The sequence below is a fragment of the Seriola lalandi genome, unplaced genomic scaffold (genome assembly GCF_002814215.2).
Source record: "Seriola lalandi dorsalis isolate HSWRI2012SDOR001 ecotype SW California unplaced genomic scaffold, Sedor1 jcf7180002054446, whole genome shotgun sequence".
Classification (NCBI taxonomy): domain Eukaryota; kingdom Metazoa; phylum Chordata; class Actinopteri; order Carangiformes; family Carangidae; genus Seriola; species Seriola lalandi.
In genome coordinates, this window is record NW_019524999.1 from 589,845 (window position 1) to 605,541 (window position 15,697).

At 38.9% G+C, this 15,697-nt stretch overlaps 1 protein-coding gene across 3 annotated transcripts in view; it reads left to right on the top strand.

Moving 5' to 3' along the window:
• negr1 (neuronal growth regulator 1) overlaps positions 1-15,697 on the top strand; it is a 134,232-nt gene that overhangs the window by 35,503 nt on the left and 83,032 nt on the right. For all 3 annotated transcript variants that reach the window (XM_087175315.1, XM_023411034.2, XM_023411035.2), the window contains exon 2: positions 2,563-2,801. In XM_087175315.1, the coding sequence (XP_087031441.1) occupies positions 2,563-2,801 (239 nt within the window). The remainder of the gene's footprint in view (positions 1-2,562; positions 2,802-15,697) is intronic.

The following is a 15,697-nucleotide window of genomic DNA, read 5'->3' on the forward strand; positions in this document are numbered from 1 at the left end:
CCTACGTAACTTACCCATTGCGCCCCCCCCCATTTTTTTTAAAGACATAAACCTATTTGGTTCAGTTTCTCATGTCAGCGGTAGCACCCACGTTCATCAAATAGTTTTATCGTGACGAGAGGAGTGTTGAGATCTCTAAAGCGCCTATTCGGAAATGTTTCATATTTTAACCCGACCTGATAATATTAATGAGGCTATCTGCATCGGTGGCAGCATCTCGAGGTAACACTTCTAATCTACTGATATTGAGCAGAAATGTCTGGTGTAATCAGCACCACTGGTGTCGTCACAAGTTTATTACACAGTGGGTAAATTTCCACACCGTGGAATCCGTGCTTCTTTAAGTGGTAAAAAACCTGTCACCACTGAAGTACATTGTCACCAGCATGTAGTCAAGCCACAGCTTCTGCTTTTTTTGAAGGAGTAAAGTGTATAACAGCCACTTCTAAGCCTACATGGAGAGAATGTTTGATTCTGAAAGGACTATTTTTGATGAGAAAACAGAGAAATCAATAGCAACTACACTGGAGAACATGTTTTTACGGTTACCTTGTTTTACAAGGATATAACGATAAAAGCCCAGCAAGTTGTTGACAAGTTCTTCACATCAGTGGTTGTGTGCTGCACAGTGGATTGGCCTGAACAGTGGATTGTGCATTAATGTTCACGCGTTAAGATCACTCCCTCAGCGGTTCCTCTAAAGTGTGTTAAATTATTAGTCGCTGAAGGCCTTTTATCATATCATATCATTTTATAATCTTTTAACACTTTAAAGCTTTTTCTCTCAAAGGCAGAACATGCATTCAAAATGTACTGTATTGTTGCAATACTGCATTTTACATATGGAAAAGTGAGTTAAATTTGCACTTACATCCTGTAGACTTGGAAGAAATAAATAAATAATCTGCACCCTTAAATTCTTTCAAATCAAATGCATTCCTGTTTTGTTAACAAAAAAAGGAAAGAAACTTGCCCTGAGGCTCCTTCAGTAAATCTCGCCTAAAGCCAGAAACACCATGGCTCAGGTGGTCAATGGGCTAACTAACTGACAGGTCTGTGTGGACTTTACAAAGTACCTAGACCTCTTTCTTCCGTGGGTTATTTTAAACTATCCATTCTCCATTGTTTGCCACTTTATTTTTTCGCAATACCTCTAAGGCAATGCCTTCGCCTTCGCCTCGGGGAGACCAGCCTGGACTATACCATTGTCCTCTACTGCTTTCCTGACAGACACTTTCTTGGCATTGAGGGTAAAGAGCTTTGTGGTTAGTGCCAAACTGATTTCCTCGGTGGCTTTACTACTGGTGTTGGCTGTCTGCATGGCATGTCGACAACAGCTAAAGAGCCAAACTTGATTGCCTCTTTTCCTACTCATTATTACAGTATTTGTCACAGAGTATGATGCGATTCCTTAAGTCCAAACACTGCTGGAATGAGGAGTAAAAACAACTGCGCTCTGACAGTGGTGACCCTAGACTCATCATGTCGTGCAATTTCCTGATCCTTTTTCTCAGTAGAATTAGCTTATAAAAAGGAAAATGTATTGGCCTCAGTAATGGTAACACATGAATCAGTCCTAGAATACAGCGTCGTCAGAGCCAGGGATGTTTGATTATTTGTGGCTGGGCTGAAGGCCTATACTTTGTTTACTCACTATTCACTTTTGCATAGATGCTCACATTGTAAAGCTATGTGCAAATACAGCCAGGAGTTGTAATTGTGAATCATGATAAAAAAAAAAGGAAAAACATATACACTACTATTTGCACTATGTTTTTACAGTCAGTCTAGAGGAACCTAATGTGTGGTGAATTTTATTTCTTTGCAACTTTGGTCAGTTGTATTCTCTCTTTTGTCAATTTTTTCTTCATTCTGCGTTTATTGAATGTCCACTGTCCTCACTGGGCCTTCTAAACCTTTTTACAAAATAAAACTTCACAAGCCTGAATACCACTTCACAGTTGTCATAAATGAAGGTACACTTGTGCTTAATTAGCTGCTTGAATATAAATTTCTATGTCTACTACACCAGACCTTGACAGAGAAGTGCACTTCCACTAGAAGTCTTTGTCTGTTTAGACACACCAATGACAATAGAGCAATCATTCTTATGCCCAACCATTACTCATGGCTCTGGCTATTTTAAAGCAGCTTTAACAGGTTGAATCATACCCTCCAGGTGCTTAAAGTTCTGGCTTTTATGACTCACTTTCTGGCACATTACCCATTCCTGTCTATAACTAAAGTTTATCCTTCCTTTGGTCCACATGCTCCCTGGTCTTGCATTAAAAAAAAATGAATACTGAGCATTGCATATTTTCAGGATGTATGTTTATACGATAAGGACTTGGGGAGAACTTATAAACACACACACACACACACACACACACACACACACACACACACACACACACACACACAATCCTTCTCCTCCTCAGAGATGTCTCTAATGAATAATATACTATTTAGACAGCAAACACAATGACTTCATATTTTCAAAAATATTTGCTATTTCAGTTGTCATTTCCCCAGATCTAACTGAGGTGTTTCCTGTCACTGTAGGTGCTACCTGTTGGATGGGATCTCTAAAGGAGCCTGGCTGAACCGCTCAAGCATCATATTCGCAGGGAACGACAAGTGGTCTGTGGACCCACGAGTGTCCATCGTGTCCAGTGTTGGCGACAAACATGAGTACAGCCTTCAGATACAGAAAGTGGATGTAACTGACGATGGCCAGTACACATGCTCCATTCAGAGTGAGCGCAATCCACGGCCAAAGCTTCTCAACCTTATTGTAAAAGGTACGTATAGGTAATCCATGTTGTTCTGTACAGGGACTTCTTTGTATGTGTGTATATTTGAACAAGTATTAACAAACAACTGTCAGGATTTACAAGCCTGTATATAGTATCCTCTTTGATATCTGATTGGTGGGTGCAGTATTTTGGAGGATCATTTCTGCATACTTTTATATAATTTTTGTCCTCCTCTGCCTTTATTTATCTAACATCTTGTTTGTTACTTATTACACGGATCATTTAGCCAACAGAATGTTCATAGCGAGTCCGACAGTATTCTTGTGTGGCCCGTGTACCTAATGGTCACAGGTGTATCTTGCACCATCTGTGCAGTAAAAATGTCTGTCATTCTCTTGTAGTCTTAGTTAGAACAAGAGCTTTATCCGTTATTGCTTGCGTAAAATAACAAGATAAAATCTCCTCAGCAGAGACATTTCTTCTGTGGAGGCAAACTGACATTGTAGGGTACATTTTGTGCCTGTAGGCGATACAACACAGAGTAGAAGCCTGTTGGTTTAAATGACTGCAGGCAGACTATGTAGCTTTAATCAAGCCTCCCTGGGTTTGGTCACAGCAGGTAACAAAATAAGATGTGATTTTTTAGAACTCTTAGCTGTATCCTGTCTTGTTATTCACATGCTGTACATACTACTGCACTTGTTAACAGGTGGTAAGGCTTTGAATTAACATGAAAGTGAAACTACCATTGAGCTCTTGAGAAGCTGTACAGATTGAGCCCCGGTTTGGGGAACAACAAGGTCGATAGGTGTATTTGCATTTACGGGACATTAGGTTGTGGGCAAAGAGAACTTATTGACAACAGAATCCTAATTATTTGTTGGAGTAACAGGGTGATGGCTGAGTTTGTATGCTGATGGTGCCTATACAGGAAAACAGCCCCACTGAAAATCCATCTGTTCTATTTCACTTAAATAGGCTGATGCCAAGATTTACTGCATGTATGGGCCAGTCTGAATACGTTTAGACGGTAATATTAATAAGAATCTTATCAGACAAGCTGTCAAAGGAATTTATTACATTCTACTTTTAATTCCAGTATTTATTTCACAACTGTAGTATGATGGCCTGCATTCATTGTCCACTGCTCTCATCCTTGTTGTAGCTCAAAGCAGAAAACAGATGTAGTACAAACGCATACCAAATTATTTTTATTCTGTTTTCAAGCCAAGATTAGGATTAATTTCAATAGAACATGATGTTGGAATATGCATATTTCCACACAAGCAGCATAGTATTAATAGAAGAGGTAAGGGTCGGAAACACACTATTGAAGATGTGTGAGCTGTGAAATGTGAAATGTGCAAGTAGGAAACAGCTCTCCAGCTGGCATTGCTTTCATGACATATGGAGTGAGCTTAGAGAATTGTTTTAGGGGTGTGATTATACCTGCAGTTTATTTTGTTTGGTCCAAACCATAATTTAAAGTATTTGTTTTATCTTTATCCAGACTATAAAACAACAACTTGTTATAAAAAAAAAAAAAAAAAGAGAGAAAAAGAAAAAAAAAAATCATATCAATTCCCAAACAGTCTGGACAGTGTTTTGGTAAACTGTCATCCTTTGACGTTGCAGATTTCACTTGGGATGAACACAACAGTCAAAACAAACCTTCTCAGGTGTTTGCACCTGTTAAGAAAACATTAGAAAATACCACACCATGAGCAGTAACACAGAAAGCAGTGTGCTCTCTGCTCATTTTGTTATTTGAGATTTTCTAAGCTGTTGGCTTTCATATGTCAACATCCATCTTCTTGTGCTGTACTTATAAAACGGAGTGGGTGTAGGGTGGTACTGCACCAGTTTGAGCATGCCCTAAATGCCTTTTGAATTATTGTGCTTGTTTATGTGATTGTCTGTTATACTGGCAGGCACGTGGCTGTTGATAAGAGTGCAGCTCACCTCACTCCCCTTGAAAATGGCCCACTGGTTAACAAGCCTGTCCCCTTATCAGAAGGTCACAGAGTTAAAACCCTCTGTAATTTGGAAGTGTCCCAGATTGTGACAATGAACATCTACTGACTCACTTAATGTTTGTTGATGTCGATACGCATAAGCTCCATGTGTAAAATATAAATGCAGTGCTCTATCAGCAACTTGTCAGCACATCACAGTGCACCATGGTACTTTGCAGTTACAGCGACTGTCCCATAGCTGAAAGGTCACGGGGGCAGTCTCTGCTTCTGCCAGTGTGTCCATCAATAGCACTGTGTCTTGTTATACTTCTCTTAAGCAAGCAACCCTTCCTTCTGTACTGCAGTTCTTCCTCGTTTTCCCTCTCGTTTCCTCCTGGCGGGTAATGATGTCAACTCTCGTAGAACCTGTCAGCTTATCAGTATTGGCCTCAACATTGACTTAAGAAGTGGACTGAGTATTGACCAGATGTGCCCAATAAACAATAAACATTTAAATAGTTCATACCTGATGAGGGTATTTTAATTGATGAAGTTACTGCTATTAATCATCCTGCACATCCTGCATGCCCATTCCAATAAATGCATTTTAATGCAAACACAGTAGAGGCTTTTACTGTGAAACTGTGTGTTGGTGATGCCATTTGAAGTTAGGTGACATTACTAAAAGTTGACTTTATAAAGTTTTCCTAAAAGTACATTCTCTGCACTTTTTGTAGATAAGTCAATTTGAAACATTGCATGAACAAAGTAACTGCAGATACCACCTTTAACAGAGATCAATAAAGGAGAACAGCTCAGAAAACAAGGACTCACATTAAATCTTACAATGAACATTGTGCAACTGTAGTTTCACTGAGTTCTTTTCTGTGAGGAAGTGTAATACAGGTTTTTGGTTTGGTGAAAAAAAGAGCACTGGCATCAAATTGATACATGGTGTTGGCAGGTACCATGTGTTTGTGTATCAGGAGAGAAAAAGTCAGATTAGTGCATCCCATCAAATTCGAGCATATTGCAGGATTTAATGTTATTATGAAAAGGTAGTTAAAATTAGATTTACCTGTGAGTCCATGGGTCATAACAGGATACTCCTAGGATGACTAATTTAACAGTATTGGCAATATAAAGCTCCATCCATGTCCACCTAGCTCCAGCTGTCAAAATTGCTCCATTGTCTTTCCATTAAAACACTGGAGCCCTTTCCTGATGTACAGTCCTGTGAGTTAGTGAACTGTGGAGTGGCTAAGTTTCACATGACATTCACACTGACAGCGAGTAGAGCTGCTTTGGTTTAAACAGTCACTTTGCTTCTGTTTCAGCGATGTTTTACAGGTGCCCCTTGCCTCTAAATATACCTGTGATAAACCGCAGTCAGCTGCTTGGCAGGCAGTAATAGTCACTACAGGACCATCATGTTTCGTAGATGTTGGCTTTCTGAAGAACATTCTGTAATGGGAATCTTACCAGGGGTGTTTCAGGTCATGGCAGCTCCTCACCACTGGCCATATGGCCACAATCAAACTGAAGCTAATGTGCCAGCTGTCAGCTGTATAATACATTTTGCAATGCCCAGAATTCCTGATGGATGTGACCTAGGGGCTAAGATTTGGCAACAGTTTGACCTACAAATACCAATTGTTGTTCTACAGTTCACAAATGGAACATGCTGGTAATTTTAGTCAGTGATGGCTCAGTTATACGCTGAGACAGGTGTTTTTAAAACAATAGTATGGTTAGATAAAGCTTATAAAAATAGCAATTTCATGGAAAACAAATGTTCACAACATGTTAAGAACCAAGAGTCAGAGGAACAGCTGGACAGTGATACAAGAAAACAAAAATATTCTAAAGTGACAACAACAGACTGGTTAAGATGATGATTGGACAATATAACTGTACAAGAGAAAATTGAACATAGAGTTCTATAAAGATGCTTTGCACTTGTTACTTTTACTATTATCAGCTATTCGTAAAGCTTGATGGTGTTTCGATTATGTGTCTAATTCTGCTATTAAGTATCCCGGCAAATGGGTCGCCAGACGTTGAGACAGAGCTGTGTATCCGAGTGTGAGCAGCAGGCAGGAAGTATGTTCAGGTACAGATGACTCACTCCAGCTGATAAATGCCTACGGTCATGTTTCTGACAGGGTACTCAAGGTTGTTAAAAAATTTGCTTCATTATATTGCCAGACACTCTGTCTTTACTTTTTTTTTTATATGGGCCTATAACATATGTGTGCTATTATGCCATATCCATATTCACACCATATTGTACTTTTATTTATTTACTTTGTCAAACTCTGTGTTGTGAATCATTACCTGTCACTGTGCGGTACTTGTGTACACATGCTTAAGCTCACTCATGGAGAACAGAGGGATTTCTTTACAGATGAAATGTAGCAAGGGAGCAGCTCTGTCATGTTGCAGAGGCTTCTGGGAGCATGCTGTTTTTTCATCTACTGAAAGGAAAGGGAAGACTTGCTAAGAAAAAAAGACACTTTAATCTGGGCTTTTCAGTCCAAGCATACAACATTTATTAATGCTGCGACACGAATGTTACAGTTGAAGTAAAAGGATTTCATGGCATTGGATTTTTTGGCAGTTTTGCTTTGCTAGACAGTGCTCCATGAGGAGTAACAGAAAATCAGAGCAAAGAGCAATTACTGCATATGTATGAAAATATGCTATGGTCTCAACTCATTTCAGGTGCATGAAAGGGTCCTTGACTGACTGATCCACTGTGCAATTATGTCTATCTGAGATCTATGTCAGCAGTACTGGGTGGCTTTCTGGTATTTGGTTATGTCATTTTAATTTAGTCAACACATGTATAAAAATATTTTACCAATGTGTCAGTTGTGGGAAGAATGTGTTACAAAAACCTTTCAACTTTTAATGTCAATGAGAAATAGCCATTCATTTTATTAAAAAAAAGCCACACATGAACAGTGTTTTCTTTCCCTAAACACACCAACAGCTTTACTTATTGTCACACTTCTTAACACATGAATCACATGCTGCAGCATTAAAGGCATGGGGTTATATATGGCTCTGACTGCACCCTCATCTTTCAGAATCATTTAATCTCTGCGTGACATTTATCCCCCTAGAGACCTTGTGTCACCTCAGCAAATTAGACGTTTGCATCTGTGCCTCTCTTCCCCCATTGCTTCATTGCCATGAAACAGAGCCCACGAGAAGTGAGAAAATTGTGGAATTTAAAACACACCACTATTGCAGCAGCATTACAGCTCAGAATCACACAATTTAAAGGGCACAGCCTCAGTTCTTCTTTAAAATGAAAGAAATCTGAGGCTCCATATGCTGATGGTGAAAAATAACTCAATATACTACTGAAGCTGAGAGCACTGTCGGTAAGATGTGCCAGCAGATGCAGAGAAACCTATGAGAATATTAATATTCTGTACAGTGATGCAAATGTGACGCAATGGCTATTGCAAAAGAGTTGTTGCTGCATCACACCAGGAAAAATGTTTATCACAGTGCTCAACTTCAAATCTACCTGTGCCTAAATGGGTTTCTCACGTAATCTCAGCCAAAAGCAATAATCATCAGGGCCATCGGGGTCTGCTGAATTACTAAAAGGGTCCATGTTTTCCTCCAGGTACATTTGGCACAGGTAACTGCTGAGCAGTTAAACCCTTCCTTTAAATACTTGACTTAACAAGATTAAACTGAATGGGTTCTGCCCTGTGGCTGTGCACTGATTATGGAGCAAAACTGATGTGACATCACCGACAACCTGAACTATGACCACTAGCTGCTCGTGGTCCACATCATCTGAGTTTTCTTTCTTTTTGTTTTACTACTATACTGTACTGCTGATCCCCATCTGCATATCCTCATTTCCACCATCCATATGATGACCTATTTACAGTCTACCCTGACCATTATCTGATGTAGCATACAGAGGAATGAGAGATTGGTATCAAAACCAACCCGCCCTTCTACACATCACATGATTACCATCCTCCTCAGCCGCCATTCTTTTCCTCCTTCTCTGTTAATTAAGATTGTAGATGTGATAATGTATTAAATATGCACAGCACCTCTCATCTAAGAATATCTTGTCACAGCGAGAAGGGGGAAAGAGGCACACTTCCCTTCACCAGTAACTGCTCACATGGGCATTGCTAATGTGTTTCAAGCTTTCGTTGCTAAAACCCCAAAACTGTAGGCCGAGGGTGTTTGAGCTGACAAATTAATTCAGAGGAATCTTGCTGACATGTCGTAGTCTGAATCAGGTTTCTGCATCTTCCATCAAATTATCACAGAGTGACGTGGTACTTCATAGGGTTAACATTTTCACAAATGTGAGGCGTAATCCTGCATGTGATGAAAATGCTTTGGACATTAATATGGATCAGAGCGGATCCACGGTGAAAACTCATCGCCCCCGCCCATGGAGTGAGTCTGTCTGGGAAGAGTGTTTCTCAGCAAGAAGTGAGATGAAGGGTTAAACCTCCAGGTCGTCTCTCCTCTCTTTGATGTCAGGACAGAGATAGAGTATAATTACAGAGTAGAGCCTAAAAAGGCCCAGTAAAACTCTGTTTATTCTTAATATGCTATGATTCTGTCACTCTCATTAATTTCTAGGTGCATTAAAACTAGATTCATTGCGTCACGACCTCAGTCTTCAAATACGTTCCTATCAAATACACTTTCACAAATTAATACACAGAATGAACACCTTTTCAGTGGCAGGCCTCCCTCATATACTGGTGTGGATACCTCTTGAGGATTATATATCAATACTCTAAAGTTTAAGCATAATTGCAACCTAGCTCTACCTAGCTTTTTATTCACTTAAAAATAGATTGCACTGCTTGGACATATTGATTAAACAATTTCCTATTTAAACCTGGTCTCAAGTAACAGTTTAATATTAAATTCTAGATAGTTCATTGATACATAGCAGAATATTTTGTCAATAGTTGCTGTTACTCACCGAAAGATGAAAGGGAATGTTGCTATTAGAGAGGCAATTTTCTGTAATAGCCTATAAATTCTATAAAAATAGGTTGAAGAAGTAATTCTCCTAACTGGGTAGACATTTCAGTAAATTAAGTCTGCACACCCACAGGTGTTATTTCTTAACACAGACATAAAGTGGTTATTGTGGCTCCTTTAGTGAGTTTTGAGTGTGATCTTCTGAACTGGAAATCTAACCATCACTTCTTTCTATCCTTATCTAACATATCTGCATTTCATACATTTTAAGTGAACAGTAACTGGCTGACCCTCCTGGTTGATCCCCACTCACATGTATAATATACAGTGGTGGAAGAAGCACTCCTATATATCTTTCACCTAAGTCAGCAAAAGGCACTCAAATTAACACTTAAGTACTTTTTGGGCAGAACCATCACTCTTTCACAGTGTTAAATTACTATATAATATTATTGGAATATTATTGCCAATGCGTTTACACATGAGCAGAATTCTAATGTTACAGCTAGCTGAGGTGAATAGTTGAATCGTTTAATCTGTGGCACTACATCATTTTATAAACTGATTATATGATTTGTTTGTAAAATCGTAGTCTAATTAGTAACTATAGCAGTCACGTAATGTCAGTGAATGAAAAAGCACAATATTTCCCTCTGCCTTGTAGTGGAATAGAATACAACTCTGTCTCCTAGAAATTACGTTCATATACAGCTAAACGGCAACAGCAAATATGTTTTGTAGGACACGTCAACACTGGCTGGATTACATTCAGGGACAAAGCGTTTTTCTGAATGAATAAAGTGCCACATATATTAAAAGCAGCAGATTCACAAGGAGGTAGTTGGGGTGCATGGTGGACGTATAAAGTCCACAAATGTCACACCAGAGACCGGGGTTTGCATCCAGAGTCTTGTTCAGGCAACAAAAGCACTTTGGTTAAGGAGAGGGAAAGATCATAAATAAACACATTTGGTCTGAAGTCACTGTGAGGTTTTTCTGTATTAAATCAGACCACAGTCTTTCTCTAATCTTAACTCAGTGCAATGAGTGTTGAAACATGATCATAAAAAAACTATAAATGCTGTAGTCAAAAACAAACAAACAACAAAACAAATACATTGTCTGTGAATATTTTACTGATGTGTTCAGTATGAACTTATTTGCGATGAGCCAAATATGTAAATTAACAACATATACTCATTACGTTAACAGGAAAGGTATTCCGGTCACAATTATGTTTAGTTGTATATCCATGTCATTTCTGGAAGACAGGGTTGTAGGTACAGTATAGTACTCGAGTAAATGTGTTTACTTTATACCATGATAATATGTGGTCTTATAAATATGTAAAGCAAATGTTGTAGTCCTTTGATATTGCTTTAAAAAAAAACAAAAAATTGGCTTCATCATTAATACTAGTTGTATTTTAAAAAAGCTAAAATCCCTTGATCCCAATAAAACCAAGGATGTGTTGTAAGCTATGTTACGGTCGAAAGTAACGCAGGAAAAAGGTGGACCCCGACGCAGGCACGCAGGTTGGCTGAAGTAGTGTGGTAACTTTTAATGAAAAAATAACAGGCTTACTGGCAGATGAGATGACAAGACACACATACGTATCCAGGAACAAGCAACAGAGGCCTGTACTATCGAGCAGGATTTGGGGGTTAGCGAGGTAACCTTAGGTTTAACCCTGGGTTTTCTAGGGTTTTCGACTATGGTTCACTTCTTATCAGGGTACATCACCGTGGTAACTTATGCTGCACACCTAACCTACTCTTAATCTTACATGAAGTCAAAACCTGTCAACAGCCCAAACACTGACCAGTCAGGTCACTGGAAAACCAGTCATCATTCCTGCAGAATCCCAACATGGACAAAAGAGTTTATCACACTTAATAACTACATAATTACTATTAAAGCTTCATTTTGATTGAACTGAATTATTTGATTCATAACAGGATTCCTGACAGTGTTGATACTTTTACACTGTTCTTCCATCACTGTTGTGTTTTATTAGAAAAATGATCCACACACTGTTAAATATGATGATTATAAGTGAACTTTTCAGTCATACATCAACTTTTTCTCCTCTCTTCACTCCTCCTGCTTCGGCATCAGAAACAGTCTGACATTAACTCTTTTTTTTAATCTGCATCACATTTACATAATAGTTTGCTCATCACTGGATGAAAGAGCAAAAGTACTCACTCAGCAAGAAACTTAATAGTAATTTTTGTACTTATTTACAGTATATCCTTAGCCTGACTTTAATAATTGGAAACTATTTCTAGTGTGTCTTTTCTACTCTAATTATGTGATCATATTATTTATATATCACTTTGGGATGTTGCTGTAACCAAGTTTACTGGCAGATATTACTGTGTCTTCTCATATCATATTAATTACTCTAATCATGATCCTGATGATGTTGCTTGTAATTAACAAATCTGCGTATTTCACATGAACGCGCTCATAGCCAGATAGGAAAAGTCAGAGTTAACTGAGCCAATTCACAACCAGCTTTGTGATACAGGTTACCCTGGACAGCCAGTGTTAGGTTCAGTGAAGCCAGATACCCATCATGGGTATGTTGAACTCGCTTCATAGTACAGGCACCAGGGAAATCAACTCAGGTATGTGGGTATACGGGTACACAGGTACATGGGTACAGAGGATTCAGCATGTGAGGAACAACAGTGATCCTACGTAGATGAGCTAACCAAAAATGAGCACAACACAGAGACTAAATACACAAGAAGGCAAAGGTAAGACAATTGGACAGGCAGGAAAGACACAAGGGCAGGAAGTAAAACAACCAACAGACATACAAGTGAATTTCAAAATAAAACAGGAAAAAAATTGTCCAGACATGAAGTCACTCAGAGGGGCAGATTGTGACAAGCTACATGTTTATGTGACATTATTCCAATTACACTGGCTGACACGTATGACTAAGCTTGTTTTACAGCTACAATTAAAGCAATTTTCGCTCAGATCTTATTCAAATCTTGTTTAATTTGTTAGGTTTCAATGTAAATATGAATATTAGTGAGTGGAGATAATGATGTTGAGGTTATTTGCTGTAATTGTTGTGTAATGTAACTTTAGTTGGCATCCAAGTAAAAAATAAAAGCAGACACTGTGACCAGACCAATACAATGTTTGACTGCTATGAGAAGACGATAGTGAATCAGTGTTACTGCCCACCACCGGAATAAATGTGTATCAAGACTCTCAGTGGAATAACAATGCATTAAAACAGCTAGTCATGCCATTGATATTTCAGGCAAAGTGTAGAGAGAACGTGAGTGTGTCTAAAGGAACAGGTTTGCCATTATGGCCCCTGACATTTAGTTAGCCGCTAATCATTGCCGTTTTTGTGTGTGTGTGTGTGTGTGTGTGTGTGTGTGAGTGTGTGCGTGCGTGCGTGCGTGTGTGTGTGTGTGTGTGTGTGCGTGTGAGTTTGTGAATCCCTATCTTAGCCCCTGTAAATTTCTCTCCTCTATTATGTGTTTGTACATGCATGCATCATTCTATGTGTGTGTCCTCATGCACGCATTTGTGTAGGTGATTGTGTGCTTGTGCGCTCACAATAATGTGACTCCTCATCACAGAAATAGCTGATATTAGCTATGGTTAATTAAAATGAGCAAGGACAAAGGTCAGCCACTCAGCTCTCACGTCTCTAGAGAGGGAATGGATACAACATGAGTGGAGAGGAACTTGGGCTTTTTTTTTTTATTCGGGCACTTCGAATAGTTGATCTTTACAGCTAAAAAAACATTGTCACTCTCCACATTTTTTCTGCCACATTTGCCTTAACCTGCGTAGCTCAATGTATCAGAGTTCTGGAAAGTCTCATGGAAAGCTTGATTTCTCTCTGCATGACAATTCTGGACCTACTTCACTCACTGAATACCAAAGTGATGTTTTTGTGCTCTTTGTACTTTGAAATGCATGTTTACAATTCTACATCAAAATGAGCTTCAGATTACAGTAATGGGGTTGTTCCAAAGCAGAAAATTTAGACTTACTCCCAGAGAATTTTCTTGGACGCTGTTGTGCTTCAATTATCCTTCCTTTTCCAATTTATTCTCTATTTGCCTGAATTTGTGGATAACATTAGATTAACATGATGTCGCTCACTGTTGCTCACAGTAGTAAATATTTAATGAAACACTGCAAGTCGTCATGGTGCACAAGAATGTGACACTCCAACAATGATTAAAATGAATAATAATAATAACTGGCTTTTCTCTTCAACACTGTGAAAGCCAAAAGTTTAAACAGTGATAATAGTCACGGAAAAATGCGCTTAGTACAGCATTACAGGTGTCAGCATGTTTTCTTTGCCTAAACTGAAGAGAGAGCCACACCTTTAAGACAGACTGTCTTCAGGCCTGTTTTATCAGTTTACCTTTATTGCTGCTATTAACCAAGTTCCCCTATTACCTGTGTTAATTTGCTTTTGCTGCCAATTGCCTTCAATGCAAACTCAACATTTCTTTCATGTTTACCTGTTGTCATGGTAAGTTGAGCATAACATACATTTCCACAGTGTTATTTGTATCAATACCATAACAACCTGACTGAATTGCTGTTGTGTTTTCATTTTGTTTTTCAGTCAGACATGTTGTTCATGTTAATTGTTTTCTGTGCGGGGGTGTGTTGGTTTTGTTGACTGCAGAAATATGCCGATTCAGTGTATCTCTATTTGTTTTTAGAACAACCTGCAGAGCTCTGTCAAACTCATCCATGTGTTTGTTTGTTTTTTTCTATCCCAATTTATCTGGCTGTGGCACATTCTAGTTTCCACTTACAAAGCTTAGTTTGGTCTGCTCATTTCTTCAGCCAGGAAAAGAGCACACTCATTGAGCACAACATCAGACATATCTGAATTGTTTAAATCATAGGTGATGCTGACAGCAATTCAGATGTTTGAAATAGGATAGGATAATGCTTCATTCACCACACTTGCTCTGAGTTAGGGGTGGGCGACGTGGCCAAAGTATCATATCTTTTTGGTAAAAATCGCCAGTTTCCCCAAATGTAGTTGAACTCATGTGACCACATGATTAGTTTTGCATATGGTTGCCTGGCCACAAAGCTTGTCACTTCAACTCAAGGCTAATGGCCCAACTCACAAATCTCTGCATCCTCGTTCCGCTATGATTGTATTCTGAATGTCCTGACCAGAAGTTGAGATTCGCATCTTTCGGCTGCTTTGACACTTCTGTTGGGCGTTTGTCTGCTCGCCGCTATTCTTTAACCCATAATGTTGTCACAACTATCAAATTTTTTGCTTAGTTCATTTGGAGTATGCATTTTGACAGTTCTGTTATTTATTTATTTACGAGGTGCCATATTTTAGTAGTTTAAGTTTTGTCATTCCTAACCAGCTTGCCCCGGCTCGTCCTGCTTTTTGTTTCTCGTCCCTGCAACTGACTGCAACTCCACCATCTTGGGGATGCCGCCACCATTTGCAGTCTGCAAGCTAGCTGTTTAACCATTTACAATGACCTGGTTAGTAGTGACTGAACTTTTAAAAGTAAATATATAAATATAGTTCCTTTTAATGACGGGATCTGTACGATTCACCTGAAAAGTAGATCAAATGCCATAGTAAGATCATCTACGATATAAGACTGTTAGATCGCCCACCTCTACTCTGAGTACTTTTCAATAGAAATATTAGTTGTCACTCACTAAGGAATTGAAGTGAATACTAGTTTTCCTTTTCTGTTTGCTTTCCCCGTGTTCATTGAACTCCACCCTCCTTGCAGATATGATGGCAGACCACAAATAACAAAAACAATGCCAACCCGGAGCCATGCACAAGCATTTGTTTTTCCAACACAGTCATCATCTTGAGTTGAATTCATATTTATATGATGTTGTCTCTCCACAATGTGTAAATTGGTCATCAACCAACTTTCTCTTTGCAGTCTTCTTGCTCACTTCTACTTTGTGGTGAGTGTCTGTTTACACTGTAATAGG